This window comes from Mesocricetus auratus, unplaced genomic scaffold, assembly GCF_017639785.1.
Source record: "Mesocricetus auratus isolate SY011 unplaced genomic scaffold, BCM_Maur_2.0 Super-Scaffold_100004, whole genome shotgun sequence".
Lineage (NCBI taxonomy): Eukaryota > Metazoa > Chordata > Mammalia > Rodentia > Cricetidae > Mesocricetus > Mesocricetus auratus.
The window spans coordinates 76,757,229-76,775,193 of NW_024429189.1; the positions used below are offsets into that span (position 1 = coordinate 76,757,229).

Sequence of the window (17,965 nt, forward strand, 5' to 3'; positions counted from 1 at the left end):
CATACCTGACCAAACAAGATTTTCTACAGTAGAGTTTTGACAGGGCTATGTAAAAGAGAACAGTTGAACTTGGAGAGTAGCAGTGGTGAGTATATTTGGTCTACACAAGAGACCATTCCTAGGTGTGTAAGTAGACTTCCAAAAGTTAGCTGATGCACAGTGACAAAGACACACTTGATTTTGTTAATGATACTTGCAAAGGCTTTTCACAACAGGCATTTCCAGTTCTGCTCTCAGGCTCCTTGAAGCTGCTTCTCTCAAAGTCTCTTCTCTCCCAAGGGATGATGATGGCCAGAAGCAAGGTGCCCTATTTGTCATCTAACTCAATACATGAATTAAGGATGTCAGCTACCCCACCCCACCCCCAGCTGTGAGAGTGCTGCTTGCTCCAGGCTGGACCATTTATTCTTCTACCTTTGTGGTTTTCACTACTTCCTGTGAATACATTTGAGGTTGTTCTGTCATCCTCTTCTTTATGAAACTATCTTAACCCTAAGCTACAGTCTTAAGAAGAAGGACAAAAGTCACAAATAAGGTGCCATACTGTATTAGACATTCAGACATGGGAAGTACTAAGTTAAGGTATTATAAAGATGTTATGGCACAGGTATATTTTTTAAAAATACTTAGCATTTGAGTCTTGATTGAAAATATTTTACTACAGCAGAGTTGTTTTTAAAAAATGGCATCTGGTAGCAGTGTTAGTGGTCTGTAAAGTATGTAGTTATGTTGCAGTGTCCAAAGAATTCCCAGGGAAAAACATGTTTGGCATTCATGAATAACTTTGACATTCTGGCCTGTTACATATGTGTTGTATGATTGGCACCTAAAGGTAATAACTCCATGTTAGGGTCAGGAAGTAACAAAGGAACTTTAAGGCTACACTCAAACTCCATGGAATTAAACACACTGTATATGAGAAACTCTCATCTAGGATCCTGCTGAAGTAAATTAAAAACCTGGAATATAGAAACTACAGAATGTCTTTGCCATGTAGACTTTCAGAATCAAAGACTCCATATCAACAACTGGATCTATACAGAAAGTCAAACAAACAGTTGCAAGTTGTGGTTGATTTTATTATACAGTTAATAGTTAATGACAGTTAAATATTCAGTAGTCATTTCTAATACAAAAGCAGCTTAGTATTCCTTAGTATTTATATAGCTGCTCAGAGTCCATTCTCCACCTATGTAACTCTGCCAACAATGACTTTTATTTAGAGGGTGTAGGTAGAAATACAGTTCCCTTCCCATTACTTAGATGAAGTATATTTCTATGAGTTTTCATGTCACATTTCCAAACTTATATTTGGTGAAATGGGAGAGGGATGAAACTCTCACTGCCTTGCTACTCATGGCACTACAGGATTCAATTACCACACTGGTGTTAGTGGTGGTGATGGTATTTTCTGACCAGCAATATACATTGCTTGTCATCTGAGATGTTGCTGTTGTCCTTATATTTTTTTAATAGTTCAGAACACAGTCAGTATCCTGAATATGGTCCATGTGGATCATTATACATGGTGCACAGAAATTTCCTTACAGTAACAACTTAGAAGAATCGAGAGCTGAGGTAAGACAGTGGGCAGGGAAACATATTTTATTTTTCCTCCCACATTAAGCTGCAAATAATGAGCACTTTCCTGTGCATCGCAGTAAGTAATTAAAAAAATTATAGAGTTGGATGCAAGCATAACCCGAAGGACAACTGGATGTGTGGAACCACCAGTTTTCACCATGTGTCCCGGCTAATCCTTGTTAATACTCAGAACACCAAGTTTCTACAGAATGGGGTTGCATGTCCATACATGTTTTGGTATCTCCCCACACACTTTTGTATGGTATGACTGTGCATCCCAGGAGAAAGGTTGTGGTGTGCTCCTCCGTGCCTCGGTGGAGTAGAACAAGTTGACTGCTGAAAATGGTATCGTAAAGGTGAGCAACAAAGAACTAGTAACCTTCTCTTGCTAATTTTATCTTTTCCCCGGGATATCATGATAGTAATTTGAGAAGGAATGTTGTTCTTCTGTTGCCAGGGGCAACTCATCTTCCCAGTTTCTTCCTCCTCATACTTTTACTTCACTTTTTTTAAGTTTGGCGTTCTATGTTTCCAGAAAATAGGGTCTGATTGAAAGTGGTCCTTTGTTGAGACAAATCATAGCCATTTTTCTGAAAAGATATTGTTCAACCTACAGGCTTTGTCCTAAGATGGGTTTACAAATTGATGTTGTATATGTATTCTTTCTGTTGTGGAAATTGTGCTGATAGTCACAAGAATATATTGGCTATGGAAAATGTCAGGAGTATCATCTGTAGAAAAGCTGGCAAGTACTATGCCTTTACCATGCTCCAGGCTCCGTTAAGTATGTGTGGCTGTGTGGCTGTGTGACCATGTGGCTGTGTGGCTGTGGTCTCTGGTGAGGTATTAGCTCTCACAGTAAGAATCTTGATAATATAAGAGCAGGAATACAGGGTTGTTCAACAGTACTCTATAGACAGGATATGATTAAAGTAGTTAATCGTAAAAAAGAGATTGAAATAAGACAGACTTCCTTCTTCCTTCCTCCCCCCCTCTCGTTTTGAATTGCAGGGATATCCTGGAATGTTTCCAATCAACAAATAATGGCAAACATCACTTCTTAAAGAGGATTCCCTTCATCCCTTCATCCTCAGGGCTAAAAGTTACCACACACTCTCCCCTTAGGGACAAAGAATGCAACTGCATCCATCTTGCATTCTGTTTTTGGTGAACAGATCACCTAATCTCAAGGCAAGAAAATAGTGCCCTGCTTTTGCTTTCACATGGTTCTGTCTGTAGGTGTGGCTGTGTATAATCTGAAAAAGGCAGTCCTTTAGCATGTTGACATCTGTGCGTTTTGACATCCTATTCAAGGCAGAACTCAACAGTATCTGAGACATTGCCTGAGAAAGTAAGACCAAATACTAAATGTCACGTCAACCCCAAAAATGTGCACATGTTTTGCTGCACTGGTGGGCCTCTCTCCCAATGCATGGCATTCACATGTGGACTAGTGAACCTCACGAGTTCTTGGTGTTTGGAATCTAGCAGTCCTCACAATCTTTTGTCAAGAGTTCAACAGTGGACCAGACTTCCGTTCTACTTAAAAAATTGCTTTGACAACTCCCTCATATTTTTGTTCAGTTCCAAAAATTGTAAACATTTCTCTCATTTTTTAACTTTTAAAAATCCATTTAAGGTATTTGCCTTAAAGCAACTGATTTCACATACCAGATGCTTACTGAGAAACTGTGCTACCTATGGGGCATTTGTTGTAGTGTCAGACTTAAGTTGGAGGAATGATTCTGATCCTTCATGCATACACACATACATATACTATATATATTATGGTTTTGTTGCCATCACTGTTTAATTTAGTAAGACTTAATCATATTTTTGAATTTCATGCAACATATAATGTCCACATGGTAGAAAAGAGGTGGAGATCTGCTGGTTTTGGGACTAACTCTGAAAATAAATCTGCCTGAGGGGGTGAGTTCTCTCTGCCTCTGCCTCTCCTTTACCATTTCAGAACACAAAGGACCAGAGACATCTGGCTGAAAGCAATTTGACATCTGGCTGAGTGCTTGGAAATCTCCTCTCAGATCTAGTTAGTCATGTCATCTCCAGCATGGCTCTTGTTAAGTGGGTGATATCAGACTGTGTGAAGTGATTAGGAGAGCTAAATATGTTTGCATCTGCCTCATAGCACTTGGGAAAAATTAGTAATTGAATAACAGTCCAGATTTATATCATTGGTACCCTATAAATACTCATTTAAGCCTTGCCATTTATAGGTATCCCGTATATGCCATGCCATAGCTATGGCATGGAGAGAGTAGAAAAGCCAGTTGGCAAAAAAAAAGAGCCGAGGTTTTATTTAATACTATTACAAAAGCTACAATACTTTCCCATGTAATGAGTGATGAGTATGGAGTCAAAGAGGAAATGTGACCGGTTACCACATGGCCTACTAAGAAAGTGCTGTAGTACTCAATTTGATGTTGCCCATTTACTTCCTTACCTACCTTGTCTGCCTTTCTTTGTATTATTTGGTCTATTATACCTCAGCTTTGATGAGTTTTTAATCTACTTCCAGCATCTGAATCTAGTGAAATGTAGGCTCTGATAGTGAGTAGGATAAATGGGACGAGATAGGGAAAGCTGAGATGCTAATTTCTTATTAGCTCTTTGATGGTGTCAATGTAGCTTGGTCATTGATCACATGTTGGTCATTAGTTGGAGTGCATCAAATTTTATCCATACCTTCATTTCCTAAAACTCTAATATCAGGTCCCACAAATCTCTAATTTTTTGGAATATTTTCTTAAGTCTTTATTAATTCTGTGTTATTGTTGGAATGTACAATGTGTGCAGTGAATGCCCATCCATGGGCACCACACTGTGCATGTGGAGGTCATATGCCTCAAGTGTTGGCCCTCACCTTCTACCTTGTTTGAGATGAGGTCTCATCATTACTACATATGCCAAGCTAGCTGGTTCCAATGCATCTGGGGTTCTTGTTTCTCTGCATTCCATCTCCCCATAGGAGATGCTGAAATTACTGAGCTCACGCAGTACATCTGGCTTTTACATGGGTTTTTAAGATTCAAACTCAGATCCCACACTTTGTGCAACAGTTATCTTATTCACTGAACTATTTTCTCGGCCCTTTAATGACAAATTTGAATTGCATTAATAAGTAGTTTATAAATGTTCATTGAAAATGCTACCTGATGCTTGACACTTTAGGCTTCATGAAATTAATTTCAGTCTTGAATTTTTATCTATAAATTCAAGTACATTTTTAAGTACACTTTAGTTGTAGTTCACTTGTACCAATGTGATGCTGAAGTTGTTTTCACATCCCTGTTTAACACTTCCAAAAGTGTCATCCCCTTCCATAAAAATCCTATCTACGGGACTTTAGAAATAGCTAAGCCGTTAAGAGCACTAGATGCTTTTCCAGGGAATCAGGGTTCAATTCTCAGCCCCTAAATGGTGGCTCACAACCTTGGAACTTCCCAGTCCCAAGGGAATTAGGTGCCCTGATATGACCTATGTGGGCACCAGGCATACATGCAGGCAAAACACTCATACATATAACATAAAATAATTTAAAAAATAACACTCTTGATTCCAATGTAATTGATGAATGTCTGCTATTAAATATGATATTCACATGATAAAGTTACATGTTGTGCATTACAGAGTGAGTTGATAAAGCTTAATGATACTAATTGAAATTGATAATATTTGTCCACCATGTATGAGAACTTGGTAAATAATACATTGTTAAGTCTAACTTTGGTGAATGGTAACAAATCTCGCCTGGAATTCTGAAGAAAATTAAAACCTAATTTTAAATGATTTTTACATCTTGACTGTCAGCTGCCAGTTGGGCCTTATAACTAAAAATAACTGTTCTAAAGTATATTTAGAAATGCATATTTGATAAGCAAATGAATTAGGAATGCTTGGTGCTAAGGATTGTTAGTCTCATGTGCTGTCTAGGCAAAGAAGAAGGGCAGGTATGAACATGATTGGTATCTGTAGAGGGGGCTGTAACATTCAGAAACCTCCATTGGTTGTGAGGAACATTATGTTGCCTGAGGGAGTGTGAATGGCCGCACTTAGGACCTCTGGAAGGGTAGCAGCTGTATTCAAGGTTAGTATGTTAGAGTAGAAAGTTCTCTGCCCAGATCTGGTCTTTGTATAAGATAATTTTTTTTTGGTTTTTATGAGACAAGGTTTCTCTGTGTTGTTTTGGAGGCTGTCGGTCCAGCCCAGCCTCGAACTCACAGAGATCCACCTGCCTCTGCCTCCCGAGTGCTGGGATTAAAGGTGTGCGCCACCACCGCCCGGCATTGTATAAGATAATTTTTTATTCCTTCTTTCCAAATCCAAGTCATCATTTCAGCTGATGGTAAGACTTATGTCTCATACTTTAACTACCTTCCCCCAAATAATGTGGCAATAGCACCAGCATAAAGAGAATTGGGTCGTTCAGTATCTAGAGGATCTAGTCGATATAATCTACTGTACAACTTACTCTGAGTAACAATTCCAGGGAGAATGCTGGAATTGTCTCTGTTTTTAGCAAGTGGTCTGATTTTTCTCCAAAAGAAAGGTAAGTCCATTGCCAATAGGAAAACCACTGTTTGTTTGTTTGTTTATGTTAGGGAAGGGGAGTAGAAGATGGTAACAGAAGATTGGCATTCTATCAAAGATGCATGTAAGTTTATCTGTCAAATCAATGATCCAGGATATATATATATATATATATATATATATATATATATATATATATATATCATGGTATTTACCTGTACTTTTTTACTACCAGTATATACTAAGACTTAACAAATTCTTCAGTTCTTATATTATGATTAATAAAGTTTGTGTCATTCAATGTGATAGAAAAGTCAGGAAGGGGGTAGAGAGTAGCAAGACAGAACCAATAGATGTTTGAACATGGAATTACAGAAGTTGGCACAAATGATTTTGATGGAAAGGGGCCCATGAGGGGTTTTTTTGCAAGCTGTAAATCCTGTTGTGCTGTAATATGACTTGGTTCAAGTCTGAAGGTCTAAGAACCTGAGGGCCCAAATATACACACAAGTTCAAAGAGCTGGTAGTTCTGATGTCTAACATTAGACCTTGTGTCTATGTGACAAAGAGCCTGGGAAAAGAAGAGTGTAAAACACAAGAAAAAATTCAATTACTCCTCTCGTGTTGTTCTGTCTAGGAACCAGCCAATGACATGGATTGTGTCCATCCACAATTGAGGACACACTTATCTATTCAATCCACCAATTTATCTGACAATTTCCTGTGGAAGCACAGGCACATCTCCAAACAACATTCCTTCGTCTAGTCAAGTTAATGCCTAAGTTTAATCCTCACTCAAGGGTATCTGAATATATTAAGCCACAAATGATTTAAAAGTTATGTTACAGAGATATTTCTTTCTTTATTTTTTGAGATATTTCTAAAAAGCTTTGAAACATCTGAATTATCTGATATTATTTTCAAAACTATTTATTAGCTTCAATCAAATGGACAGACAACTAAGTAGGTGAGTATCTGTAATGGTCACTATGTTTTTACCATTTTAATTATGAATTTCAACTTCAATTCTTTTCTTTGAGGAAGGTGTGGATGGCTTCAGTATTGTCTTGTTTTATGTTTGTTAATTCTTGGTTTAGCGATACATGAGACAGTAACACAGAAATGACGTAAATGAATGAAACAAACTAGTACTTTTAGTGTGAGACCAAACTTCTTCTGGAATCTAGTTCTGACCTCATTCTACCAAGGGAATCACATTGAGTGGATGAGTTGATTAAAAACTCTATTCCTCTTTCCTCCAGCACAAAATGGGGATAATTATAGTTACCTGTACCTCTTGGGCCTTATGAGTCTTAATTACTTAATATTTGCAAAGCACTTGGAGAGCTTTGAATTAAAAGTGCTGAGCCATGGAACCAAAGTTCAGTACAATTATAATTGGAATGAAAGTTTCTAGCTTTTCCTCATCTCTTCTCTCTATGCCCTGCTCTTTTGCCAACTCAGACATTACTGGTGGTTGCTATTTAACTCTGCTCACTTCTGTAACCACTTTCCTTTTTGAAACATGCTTTAGTAAATAGATTGATCCATATCTACAATTCCACATGTAAACAACTACTTAGTATTTATTTTTAAAGCTCACTATTCAATAATAATGCTATTCTTGAACTCATTTATTTCTTCCAGTCTGCCATTCTTGAAGCCTTGTGTGGGCAGTGTTAAACAGCCCCCTCCACTCAGAAAACTGGCTCTTAGTGCCTATAAAGTAGCATCCAATCTGTTTTATCATCTTTCCTGGAATATTATGAAGTTGGTCAATTGTTTAGTCTTGTTTCTTCCTACTTCTAATCTAGAGTTCTTCTCTTCATATTCTAATTCTCTTCTTTTTCACTTCAAAACTATTTACCAAACAATCATCATCTACTCTCTTAGTTAGAGATCTCTGAATCCTCTGAAATCTTTGCAAATTATTTCATTTTTTACCTAGAAATAGCATCTTTCTCCTTGTAGAATTTAATCTACTCCTTTCCTGGACCATTCATCATTTTTTTATGTTACACATTGGTCTCACCTCCTTCTGAGACTATGGAACTAAAAGATAGATCCCTTGTCTTATAATTGAAGAGAAGTAAGGTTAATATACGGATGTGGTAAATTCTGATGCAAGTTAAACATTTTAATGTTATTTTGCAAATTTTCATGCGCTTTTAATAGGTGTGTATCCTATATGACAGAATTAAATATTAATTAATCTTTAACATTATCATTATGGTTGGTAGTTATGGGACTGTCTAACATAAGTCATCCTGTCATTAAACTATGTTTTCTTTGGTTACATGCTTACATATAAAATCCAAAGAGATTGGGAGCAGTTAAAGCTTTTATGGTCCTCTCATCCCGTTTCCTGATCTTCCTATGTGGTTATTTGGTTCTTTTTCCCAATTTTGGCCATGAAAATTTGGTTCTAATATGACTGACATAAAGGAGGAGAGAAGACTATTTTGGCTCACACTTCAGAGGTTTCACTCCATGGTTATCTGGCCCCACTGCTTCTGAGCCTTTATAAGGCAGAACATCATGTGGGCCCTACCTCCTATGGCTTCTACTTTGCCCCAGTGACCATTTAATTATTATTCCATCAATGAATATACCATTGATGCCTATGCAGGATCTAAAATCCCACCTGTATACATAGCTGTGTGAGGACCAACTCTTCAACTCACAAGGGGAAGACCTGAATTATGACAAAGACAACAAACTGTTCTAGTGGTGTCTTTTTGGTTCTGGTTTTAGAAAGGTGGCCTCTGTGATTAGTATAACACGTTTTATAAGCTTCCTCTTTGTCACAGCCTTTCTCTTTCCTGTGACTAATATTCTAAAACTGGCATTGTGTTCTAGCAGTAAGAGCTCAGGTGAGGAGACAGTGATCTATTAGCTTTATTATATTTGCCAGAGTGCTTCTCTGAAGTGTATTTCCTGTACCTGTGTAATCATGATGATATTAACTATCCTTTCTTTGTGACAATCCAATTCAATGAAGATTTTGAACATTCTATAATTTTTTAGACAACACAGTTATTGTAGTATTGAAGTAGAGGAGCAAGCTATTATGAATAGTCTTCTGGTCATATGTTTAGGTCTCGTGAATCATGCTTCTAAGTTTTCCTTTTACCTTGTTGACTTTTTTTTGTTGTTCCTGTTTTATTTTGTTTTGTTTTAAATGTGGCATACACTATATTAACTTTACTGAGAGGAAGCTAAGAAAATCTTCCTAGGTATGGTAGAGTTGACTGTTATTAAGCCTTGGGAAAATTTCTATCAATGAATTCATTAAATATAAGCAGATATAGACTAATCATCTGCTTAGCAGCACTGCACAGCCCCTGTATCTTTGGATGGTAGGATTTATCTGGAGCTGTATTGGGTTTTGTTGCCATCAGACGTACCTAAGAGTAAAAGTTGAAAGGAGGAGAGATTTACTAGAGATTTCAACCAATGGCCGGCATTGGGGGTGGGAGGCACGGTGGAGAGAAGCTTCTTACCTTGTGGCAAAGAGAAAGCAAAGAGAAAAGGGTGGGGACAAGTATGCTTCTCTGGTATCCCCACTGACTGCTTTCTGTACCAAGCCCCTACTTCCTAAAGTTCCCACCATTTCCCAAAATAGCACCAGTTGAGGACTGAGCCTTAAACACAGGAGTCTGTGGGAAGCATTTCATATTCAAATCACAACAGGGACCCTTCTTAGTCTTTTATTACTTCCTAATATAGTGCATAAAATTACCCACTGAAGGATTTAGAGAATATGAAAGGGAAAGCTACAAGATAGACATTCCAAATTTTGATATCATTATTATTGCTACTAGCACTGACTACTACCCAAACCTCCCACTCACTGATCCCCTGGAAACAGCTGTATGTAGCACAGCATGATTTAGTGTTCAATGTTTTACTCCATTAAAATTCAAGAATTTTTTGATGGATGATAAATATCAACCATTAGATTCCTTAGTTTAAAATTTGTGATTGTAATTTACGTATTGTATACATGTGTATTATATACTAAAATTTATCAAGAATTTAACTAAAACTATCAGTGTATTCAACTGATCAGACTTCTTGTGAAATGGCATCAGAACTCTTCTTTCTCTTGGCTTAATAAATGAGCATTTATAGATTATTACTATTATTTTTCTCTGTGAACATTGCAAAAGGTGCGACATGATCCCTTTCCTCAGAGAACTTATTTTCTTGCAGAAGACTGACATAACTAGTAAGTTCTGTTAATGACAGATATAGAGGGCATGAAGTACCAAGTACAATAATAATGTAGAATTAAAGAGAAGAACGAAGACAGCGTGTGCTGGAGTAATTATAGAAGGTGGCAGCTATGACAAATTTTAATGCATAAACTAAGTCATGAAAAACAACTAAGACTCAGTTTCCTAGAGGTATAAAGGAAGGGGGTCTGTTTGCAGAGAAAATAAAATAATTTTCAATGACGACCAAGGACCTGGTCTGATCAGAACAGACATAAATTAAAGCCATTGTAAATTTTTGTGTAAGAGAATCTACAGGAGTATTTTGCCAGGAACATTATAGGGCAGAAAGGGTTATGCCATACAGCAAGGGGACATTATAGTTCAAAAAAGGAAATAATGAAGACTAAGCTAGTATAGTCTCAGTGTGCTAGAGAAATAGGTATTGGTGGGATAAGTTTGAATGGGAACATTGGCAAAATGCCTTTATTGACTAGATTTGAAGGCTATATAGGAAATGTGTCATTAAACTTAATTCTGAACATTTTCACCAACTCCAAGAGTACTTAAAATATTAGGAAACCATGGTTAGAAAACAAAATAGAGCTGGGCATGATGGTCTATGTCTATATTCCCAACACTTCAGAAGCTGGGACAAGAAGATTGAGATTAGAGGCAAGGCCATCCTGGGGCACATAGGAAGTAACATATAATAAACAGGCAAAGTAGGGCATTGTGCTCACAAAAAGTATTGAGCTACTTTTCAAGGCGATTTCTAAAGCATTTTCAGCAAATAGGCCAAAAGAATTGCTGAAGTATCACTCAGAGGGTGTCAGAGGAATGGACCTGGATGTGTTACCATCCAGTTAATTACTGAATTTATTTAGATGCTCAGCTTGGAGCAATATCTATATGTAGACGTAGCGTAAAATCCAAGTCATTTATTCAGATGCCAATTTTTTACTTGGAAGTTGCTTGTGTAACTGATGAGAGAAAGACATACAAAGCATTAATTACTTTTTATCATAATGTTAAAAATAAAAAAGATAAAGGATACCAATGAAAGGCTGAAGAAAAAAGTATCATTAAAAGACTCATTAGTGGCCAGACAGTGATAGTGTACACTTTTAATCCCAGACACAGATGGATCTCTGTGAGTTCAAGGTCAGCCTGGTCTACAGAACTAGCTCTAAGACAGCCAAAGCTGTACAAAGAAACCATGTCCGACCTAAGACTCATTAATGTAGTAGTGATAAAACAAATTTCTAACTCTGTAGCTAAGATGCCTCAGCACGTTCAACCATTTTAAATAATACAGCCATTTGGTAACTGCCTATTAAGTCTACATCTCATTACTTCTAAAATTTACCTTTTCTTTTTTGTATTTCAACATTTTTAAGTTAGAGTGTATCCTCCTGTGGATGTTATCGTGTGTTATTGGACAGCCAATCTCTACATACCTGCCATTGCTTTCATACATTTCCTTTGTTTTTCAATTTTGTGTATGTACCAAAGTTATATAGGACAAATTATATCCAAATAAGTGCAAAAGAACTCTGTTTGTAAAACAAAATTAATGTTAGGAAGGGAAAAACAAAGTTTGAGAGCATGCTTTTCTTTTTCAATAGAACATAAATTGGCAGGCTGTTAAAAATATTTAATTTTATTTTGTATATATGGGTGTTTTATCTCTGTGTGTGTGTGTGTGTGTGTGTGTTATGTGTGCAGTGCCCATGCAAGCCAGAAGAGGGCATTAGATCCCCTGGAACTGAAGTTACAGTTAGGAACAGCTCTGTGGGTTCTAGGAACAGAACTAGTGTCCTCTGCAAGAGTAGCAAGTGCTTTTAACTACTGAACTATCTCTCCAGCCCTAAACTTGTGTGTCTTTAAATGAAAGTGTCTTAGATTTGATGGAATATGGTATAAAAATAGCTGATAATGGCAAATTTTCATCAATGTGATAAAGATAACTGAAAAATCTGTTTATTTACTTATTTTTGAGATAAGGTCTCACTGTGTGTCCTGGTTGGCCTGGAACTCACTATATAGAATAGGCTGGTCTCAAAATCACAAAGATCCACTTGTCTCTGTCTCCTAAGAGCTAGGATTAAAGCATGCACCAACATACACTAATTTAAGATGTACCCTATCATTAGCCTGAATTGGAAGAACTCCTTGAGTTCTTTAAGTGTGCACTTGAGATACTAGGAAAATGTTTCTCTCCATGGTATAAATATCACCACCCAGATCGGAAACCTCCATGCAGGATCCATTTCTGTAATGGTACTACATAAAAACACTCCTAAAACTTTAGATGTTAGCAGTATTCACAGGGACATGTTCCTTAAACCAGTTTGCCCTTCTAACTTAAATCACCATGGGGTTCAAGCAGTCCCTAATCTCTCTCTCTCTCTCTCTCTCTCTCTCTCTCTCTCTCTCTCTCTCTCTCTCTCTCTCTCTCTCTCCCTCTCTCTCATAATTTGTAGATTTTATTAATAATGACAACCTAATTATTTATACTAAACTTCTACTAGTCACTAGTACAAAAGGTAGAAGCAAGCAAACACAAATAGTCCTGACTCTGTTCTGGGTAACTTAAAATCTGATACTGGCTTATCATGCCTGGGCAAAGGGTGCAAAGACAGTCCAATAACAACAAAAAGTCCTAGGACACAGAGGGGCAAGTGGCTCAGTACCCTTTGCTAAGGGTGACATGGCTACCAACTAGTGGGCACGCTGTGCAGCACAGGGGAGAAGGCTTGAGGCGGAGTGTCCATTCTCCTCAGGAAGGAAGATGGGAGCCTCCTTCAGAGGGATGCTGCACCTGTCTCAATCATTGCCTGTATTGTGAGTGTGGAATGTCGCTCACTCCCTTTGCTACCTGTCTGATTGTGCTTGAGTAGCCAGCTCTGTGGAGAGCCTCCTTTTGCTGCGGCTGGTGTGTGGAGGCTGTACATAGATATGAAGTCTGCAATTGGTGAATGAATTGCCCTCTTGAGGAAAAGCAGCCTCGAGATGATGTTCATGCCACTCTAGACTTGAGGAGAGTGAGCCTTTATGTCCTATTTTGGTGAGAATTCCCACTGCATGTACAGTTTAAGCTCTCTGTGCTCCCTGTTCAGGATACCCCATTCGATAACTCCCATCTTCTTGTTGCTCAGCTGCCCCTTCTGTCCAAGCATGTTTACCATTTATGCAAATAGAAGGTGAATATATGAGGAAATTTGTATAGGGGATGATATAAAGTCTCTTGATTTAGAATATGCTATCCCTTTCTAAAGTGAACAATAGAAACTTGGATATTCAGTACTAGAGCTTTTGGGCATTTCTCCACTGCACCCTATTGACTGAAGGTAGGTTGTTTTGTATTCAACAACACCTCATGGGCAGAAACACCTGTGGACTTACCAGCATAATGATTAATGTATGTGTATGGCTTCGCAAGTCCATGTTCCAGAGCTGATAGGTAGAAACAAAGTTAGTGTCAAATAGTGGGATGCTACTCTTAGTGCTAAGGGTACAGTGCTTCAGGTAAGTAATTCTGAAGTCTTCCACCACCTGATGTGCCTTGGTTTGGTCTATAGGTATGTTTTACTTTTGCTTTGTTATTCAATTTTGAGTGGGTTTGTAGGGCACACTTATAGACAGAAGGCCAAATTGTGGCAAACAAGTGATGTAAGTGTGCGGTGCACTGTTAAAAAAAAAAAGAGACTTTGTAGGAAACTACACATGCACAGAAAGATGTTCTGGATAACTATTTCAAAGTGTGTAAGGCACTACTCAGCTTTGTAAAGGCACAGCAACAGAGTTTTACACACACACCATACATACGCAAGGGGGCGGGTGTGCTCTGATAAAGAGAAGTTGAGCTTTCTCAGTTAGATCTGTAGATTAGCCAAAACAAGCCATCAGGCTAAGAGCCTTCAGTGAGTTAGGAGGGATGTGTGAGATGAGCGTAGAGTCTGCATGCAAGAGGCAGTGATACTGACTTCCATGCTTCTTCGTGGACTATGCGTCTTTCTCGAAAGAGACACATTGTTTTCATACCTGCCTCAGGCACATCATTAGAACCAAGCTGTTGAAAATTAATTGTTTGGAAATAAGCAACACCTTTCCAGATGTAGTAGAACTGTGGAGATGATATCTCCAGTTCCTAATCTAAAGTTTCTTCATGACACCAGACCAGTCCTATGTGGCCATTAGCTTTCTTATCTGCAAAACATGGTGGTCCAAACAGATGGTAGGTGACATTGTATCTTGGAGAAAAAGGCCCCTCCCAGCTCTCGGATTGCCGTTTTATTGTACTGTTCCTGCCCAGGCTCCTCAGAGCTGCAGAGACCCATCCCACACTCAAGACACTACTGTTTCTGCCACCCATTCCTCCACAGGACTGCCTTGCTGACTTGAAAGGAAGATTACTATTCCACTTGCAGTTGTTGCTTAGTAACATTTGTGATAGTGGTTCTGGTGACAGCGAGAGTCGAGGTCATTAAAAATTCAACTCCCAAAGCTGCTGAAGCAGGAGGAAGTGGGAGCGGTGAAGCTACCACTGTGTTCACTTGCTTAGAAACCGTTTACTCTCAGACTTACATGTAAATCTTGGGGAAAGCATTGCATGTCTCTGGTTTATATTAAGCCACATACAGCACACTACCTGACATTGATTTGCGTCCCCTGCAGCTGGAGTGTATCACTAAGACATTAAAAAAAAATCCCTTGACCCTGCAGAATGGTCTGGAATTACAATCAGATGGGTCACACGGTGTCCCAGAGAAAATAAGCTCTAACCCGTTCTGTGTCTCTCTCTGCTTCCTTCCCACAGTTCCACCAGGTGAGAAGAGTTATGACCATCCTTTTCCTTACTATGGTTATTTCATACTTCGGTTGCATGAAGGCTGCGCCCATGAAAGAAGCAAACGTCCATGGACAAGGCAGCTTGGCCTACCCAGGTGTGCGGACCCATGGGACTCTGGAGAGCGTGAATGGGCCCAGGGCAGGTTCGAGAGGTCTGACGACATCCCTGGCTGACACTTTTGAACATGTGATCGAAGAGCTGCTGGATGAGGACCAGAAGGTTCGGCCCAACGAAGAAAACCATAAGGATGCGGACTTGTATACTTCCCGGGTGATGCTCAGCAGTCAAGTGCCTTTGGAGCCTCCTCTGCTCTTTCTGCTAGAGGAATACAAAAATTACCTGGATGCTGCAAACATGTCTATGAGGGTCCGGCGCCACTCCGACCCAGCCCGCCGTGGGGAGCTGAGCGTGTGTGACAGTATTAGCGAGTGGGTCACAGCGGCAGATAAAAAGACTGCAGTGGACATGTCGGGTGGGACCGTCACGGTCCTGGAGAAAGTCCCGGTATCAAAAGGCCAACTGAAGCAATATTTCTACGAGACCAAGTGTAATCCCATGGGTTACACAAAGGAAGGCTGCAGGGGCATAGACAAGAGGCACTGGAACTCGCAATGCCGAACTACCCAGTCGTATGTTCGGGCGCTTACTATGGATAGCAAAAAGAGAATTGGCTGGCGTTTCATAAGGATAGACACTTCCTGTGTATGTACACTGACCATTAAGAGGGGAAGATAGTGGATTTATGTTGTATAGATTATATTGAGATAAAAATTATCTATTTGTATATATACATAACAGGGTAAATTATTCAGTTAAGAAAAAAATAATTTTATGAACTGCATGTATAAATGAAGTTTATACAGTACAGTGGTTCTACAATCTATTTATTGGACATATCCATGACCAGAAAGGAAACAGTCATTTGCGCACAACTTTAAAAGTCTGCATTACATTCCTCGATAATGTTGTGGTTTGTTGCCGTTGCCAAGAATTGAAAACAAAAAGTTAAAAAAAAAAAAATAAATTGCATGCTGCTTTAATTGTGAATTGATAATAAACTGTCCCTCTTTCAAAAACAGACAAAAAAAACAAAAACAAAAAAAACAAAAATTTGAACCAAAACATTCCGTTTACATTTTAGACACTAAGTATCTTCGTTATTGTTAGTACTCTGTTTTACTGCTTTCGACTTCTGATAGCGTTGGAATTAAAACAATGTCAAGGTGCTGTTGTCATTGCTTTACTGGCTGAGGGAATGGGGGAAGGGAGGGGTATATTTCTGTTTGTTTTGTGTTTTATTTTGTTTGTTTGTTTGTTTTGTTCTTTTGGTTCTACCAGGAGTAGGGATGGAGAAAATCTCTTCAGTATCCATTCTGGTTGATAAAACGTTACATTTGTATGTTGTAAAGATGTTTGCAAAATCCAGTCAGATGACTGGAAGTGAATAAAAATTAAGGCAACTGAATAAAATGCTCACACTCCATGCCCATGATGTATCTCCCTGGTCCCCAGATCACCCTGCTGGGTCAGGGAAAGCTGCTTCCATTGGAAAAACCCGACTTTGTTCAAAGTACATTCTTCCCCTCCCTCCTCTCCCTTTGGTCCTCTCTTTTTGTTTTGTTTTATAATAAGAAAGAAATTTAGTTGTGCGCTTTGAAATTTTTTTCACCACTGTGAACAGGTGACAGAAGTTTGCAATATCCTGGCCCTCATGGGAAACAGTGATTTTTGGTTTTGTTTGGGTTTTTTGTTTGTTTGTTTGTTTGTTTATCCCCCACCAAAGAGAAAAAGAAAAAAAAATAAATAACCAAAATATTCCTTTTTTTTTTTTTTTTAAGGAAGTGGTAAGCATTGGGTAAATCATTATAAGGCCTAACAATGTTTTTCAGGCAAAAGTCCCTAAATACAGCCAGACACTTAGATCAGAGCCGGAATCCTCACTGCCATTGAAATGCTACTGAATGGCCCTGTGGAGGCTAAGTGGAGCTGACATACCATTTCCTGGCAATGCAGGAGGAATTTCTGAGTGGCCATCCTGAGGTCTAGCTGGAGGTGGGGAATGGTATTTGAGACATTCCTAGAGGAAGGCACAAAGCACCCTTCAGAGTAAGCTCTGGAATGATGTGTCAAGTTGCTTAGACCTCCTGCTTTAAGTGCCTACATTACCTAACAGTGCTCAAGAGGTTCTCAATTGGAGAACCTCACTCAAATCCATTTATGCCCTCCATCCGTTCCTAAATAATTGTGTAGAAAGTTGGATTGACCTGGAGCAGGTTTGGATCCAAATGTAGCATTTGTGAAGATGAGATTAATGCAATGTGTTAGAAAATGTTTGCTATGATGATACTTATTTGTTTTGAACCTAGATTTAAGAAGTCTAGGTTTTATTTTTGAGACATTTTGGTAGAAGGGAAAGAAAAAAGGAAAAGACTCCAAAACTCAAATGGAATGATCAATATCTAGGAAGGTTAGAAAGCCCGGGCAGAAACAAGACTAAAGAAGGTGCTTTGCACTGTAGAAGAGGCAAGAACATAGGAGAAAATTTTGCTCCAGTGAAGAGTGCAGAAACTTCCTGCAATTCTGTCTACTCACGGTGAGGGTGCCCTCTGTACTTTACCCTTTGGGATTAGAAGTCAAATTGGTAGACTGAATGAATGGACCCAGTGAGAATTAGTGTCAAACCCATTTCTTGATTTGGCCTTCTTCCAAGAGTGAATGTGTTAGTGGTTACTTATCTGGGTTCTTGAACATCAGAAAA

The 17,965-nt window shown here is 38.7% G+C and overlaps 1 protein-coding gene across 1 annotated transcript in view; it reads left to right on the top strand.

The window, feature by feature from the left end:
- Positions 1 to 16,690, top strand: part of Bdnf (brain derived neurotrophic factor) — a 29,838-nt gene extending 13,148 nt beyond the window's left edge. Inside the window, 1 exon segment of the mRNA XM_005064810.4 lies at positions 15,175 to 16,690. Coding sequence (XP_005064867.1) covers positions 15,175 to 15,942 — 768 coding nt within the window. The 3' untranslated portion in view covers positions 15,943 to 16,690.
- The last annotated feature ends 1,275 nt before the right edge of the window (positions 16,691 to 17,965 follow it).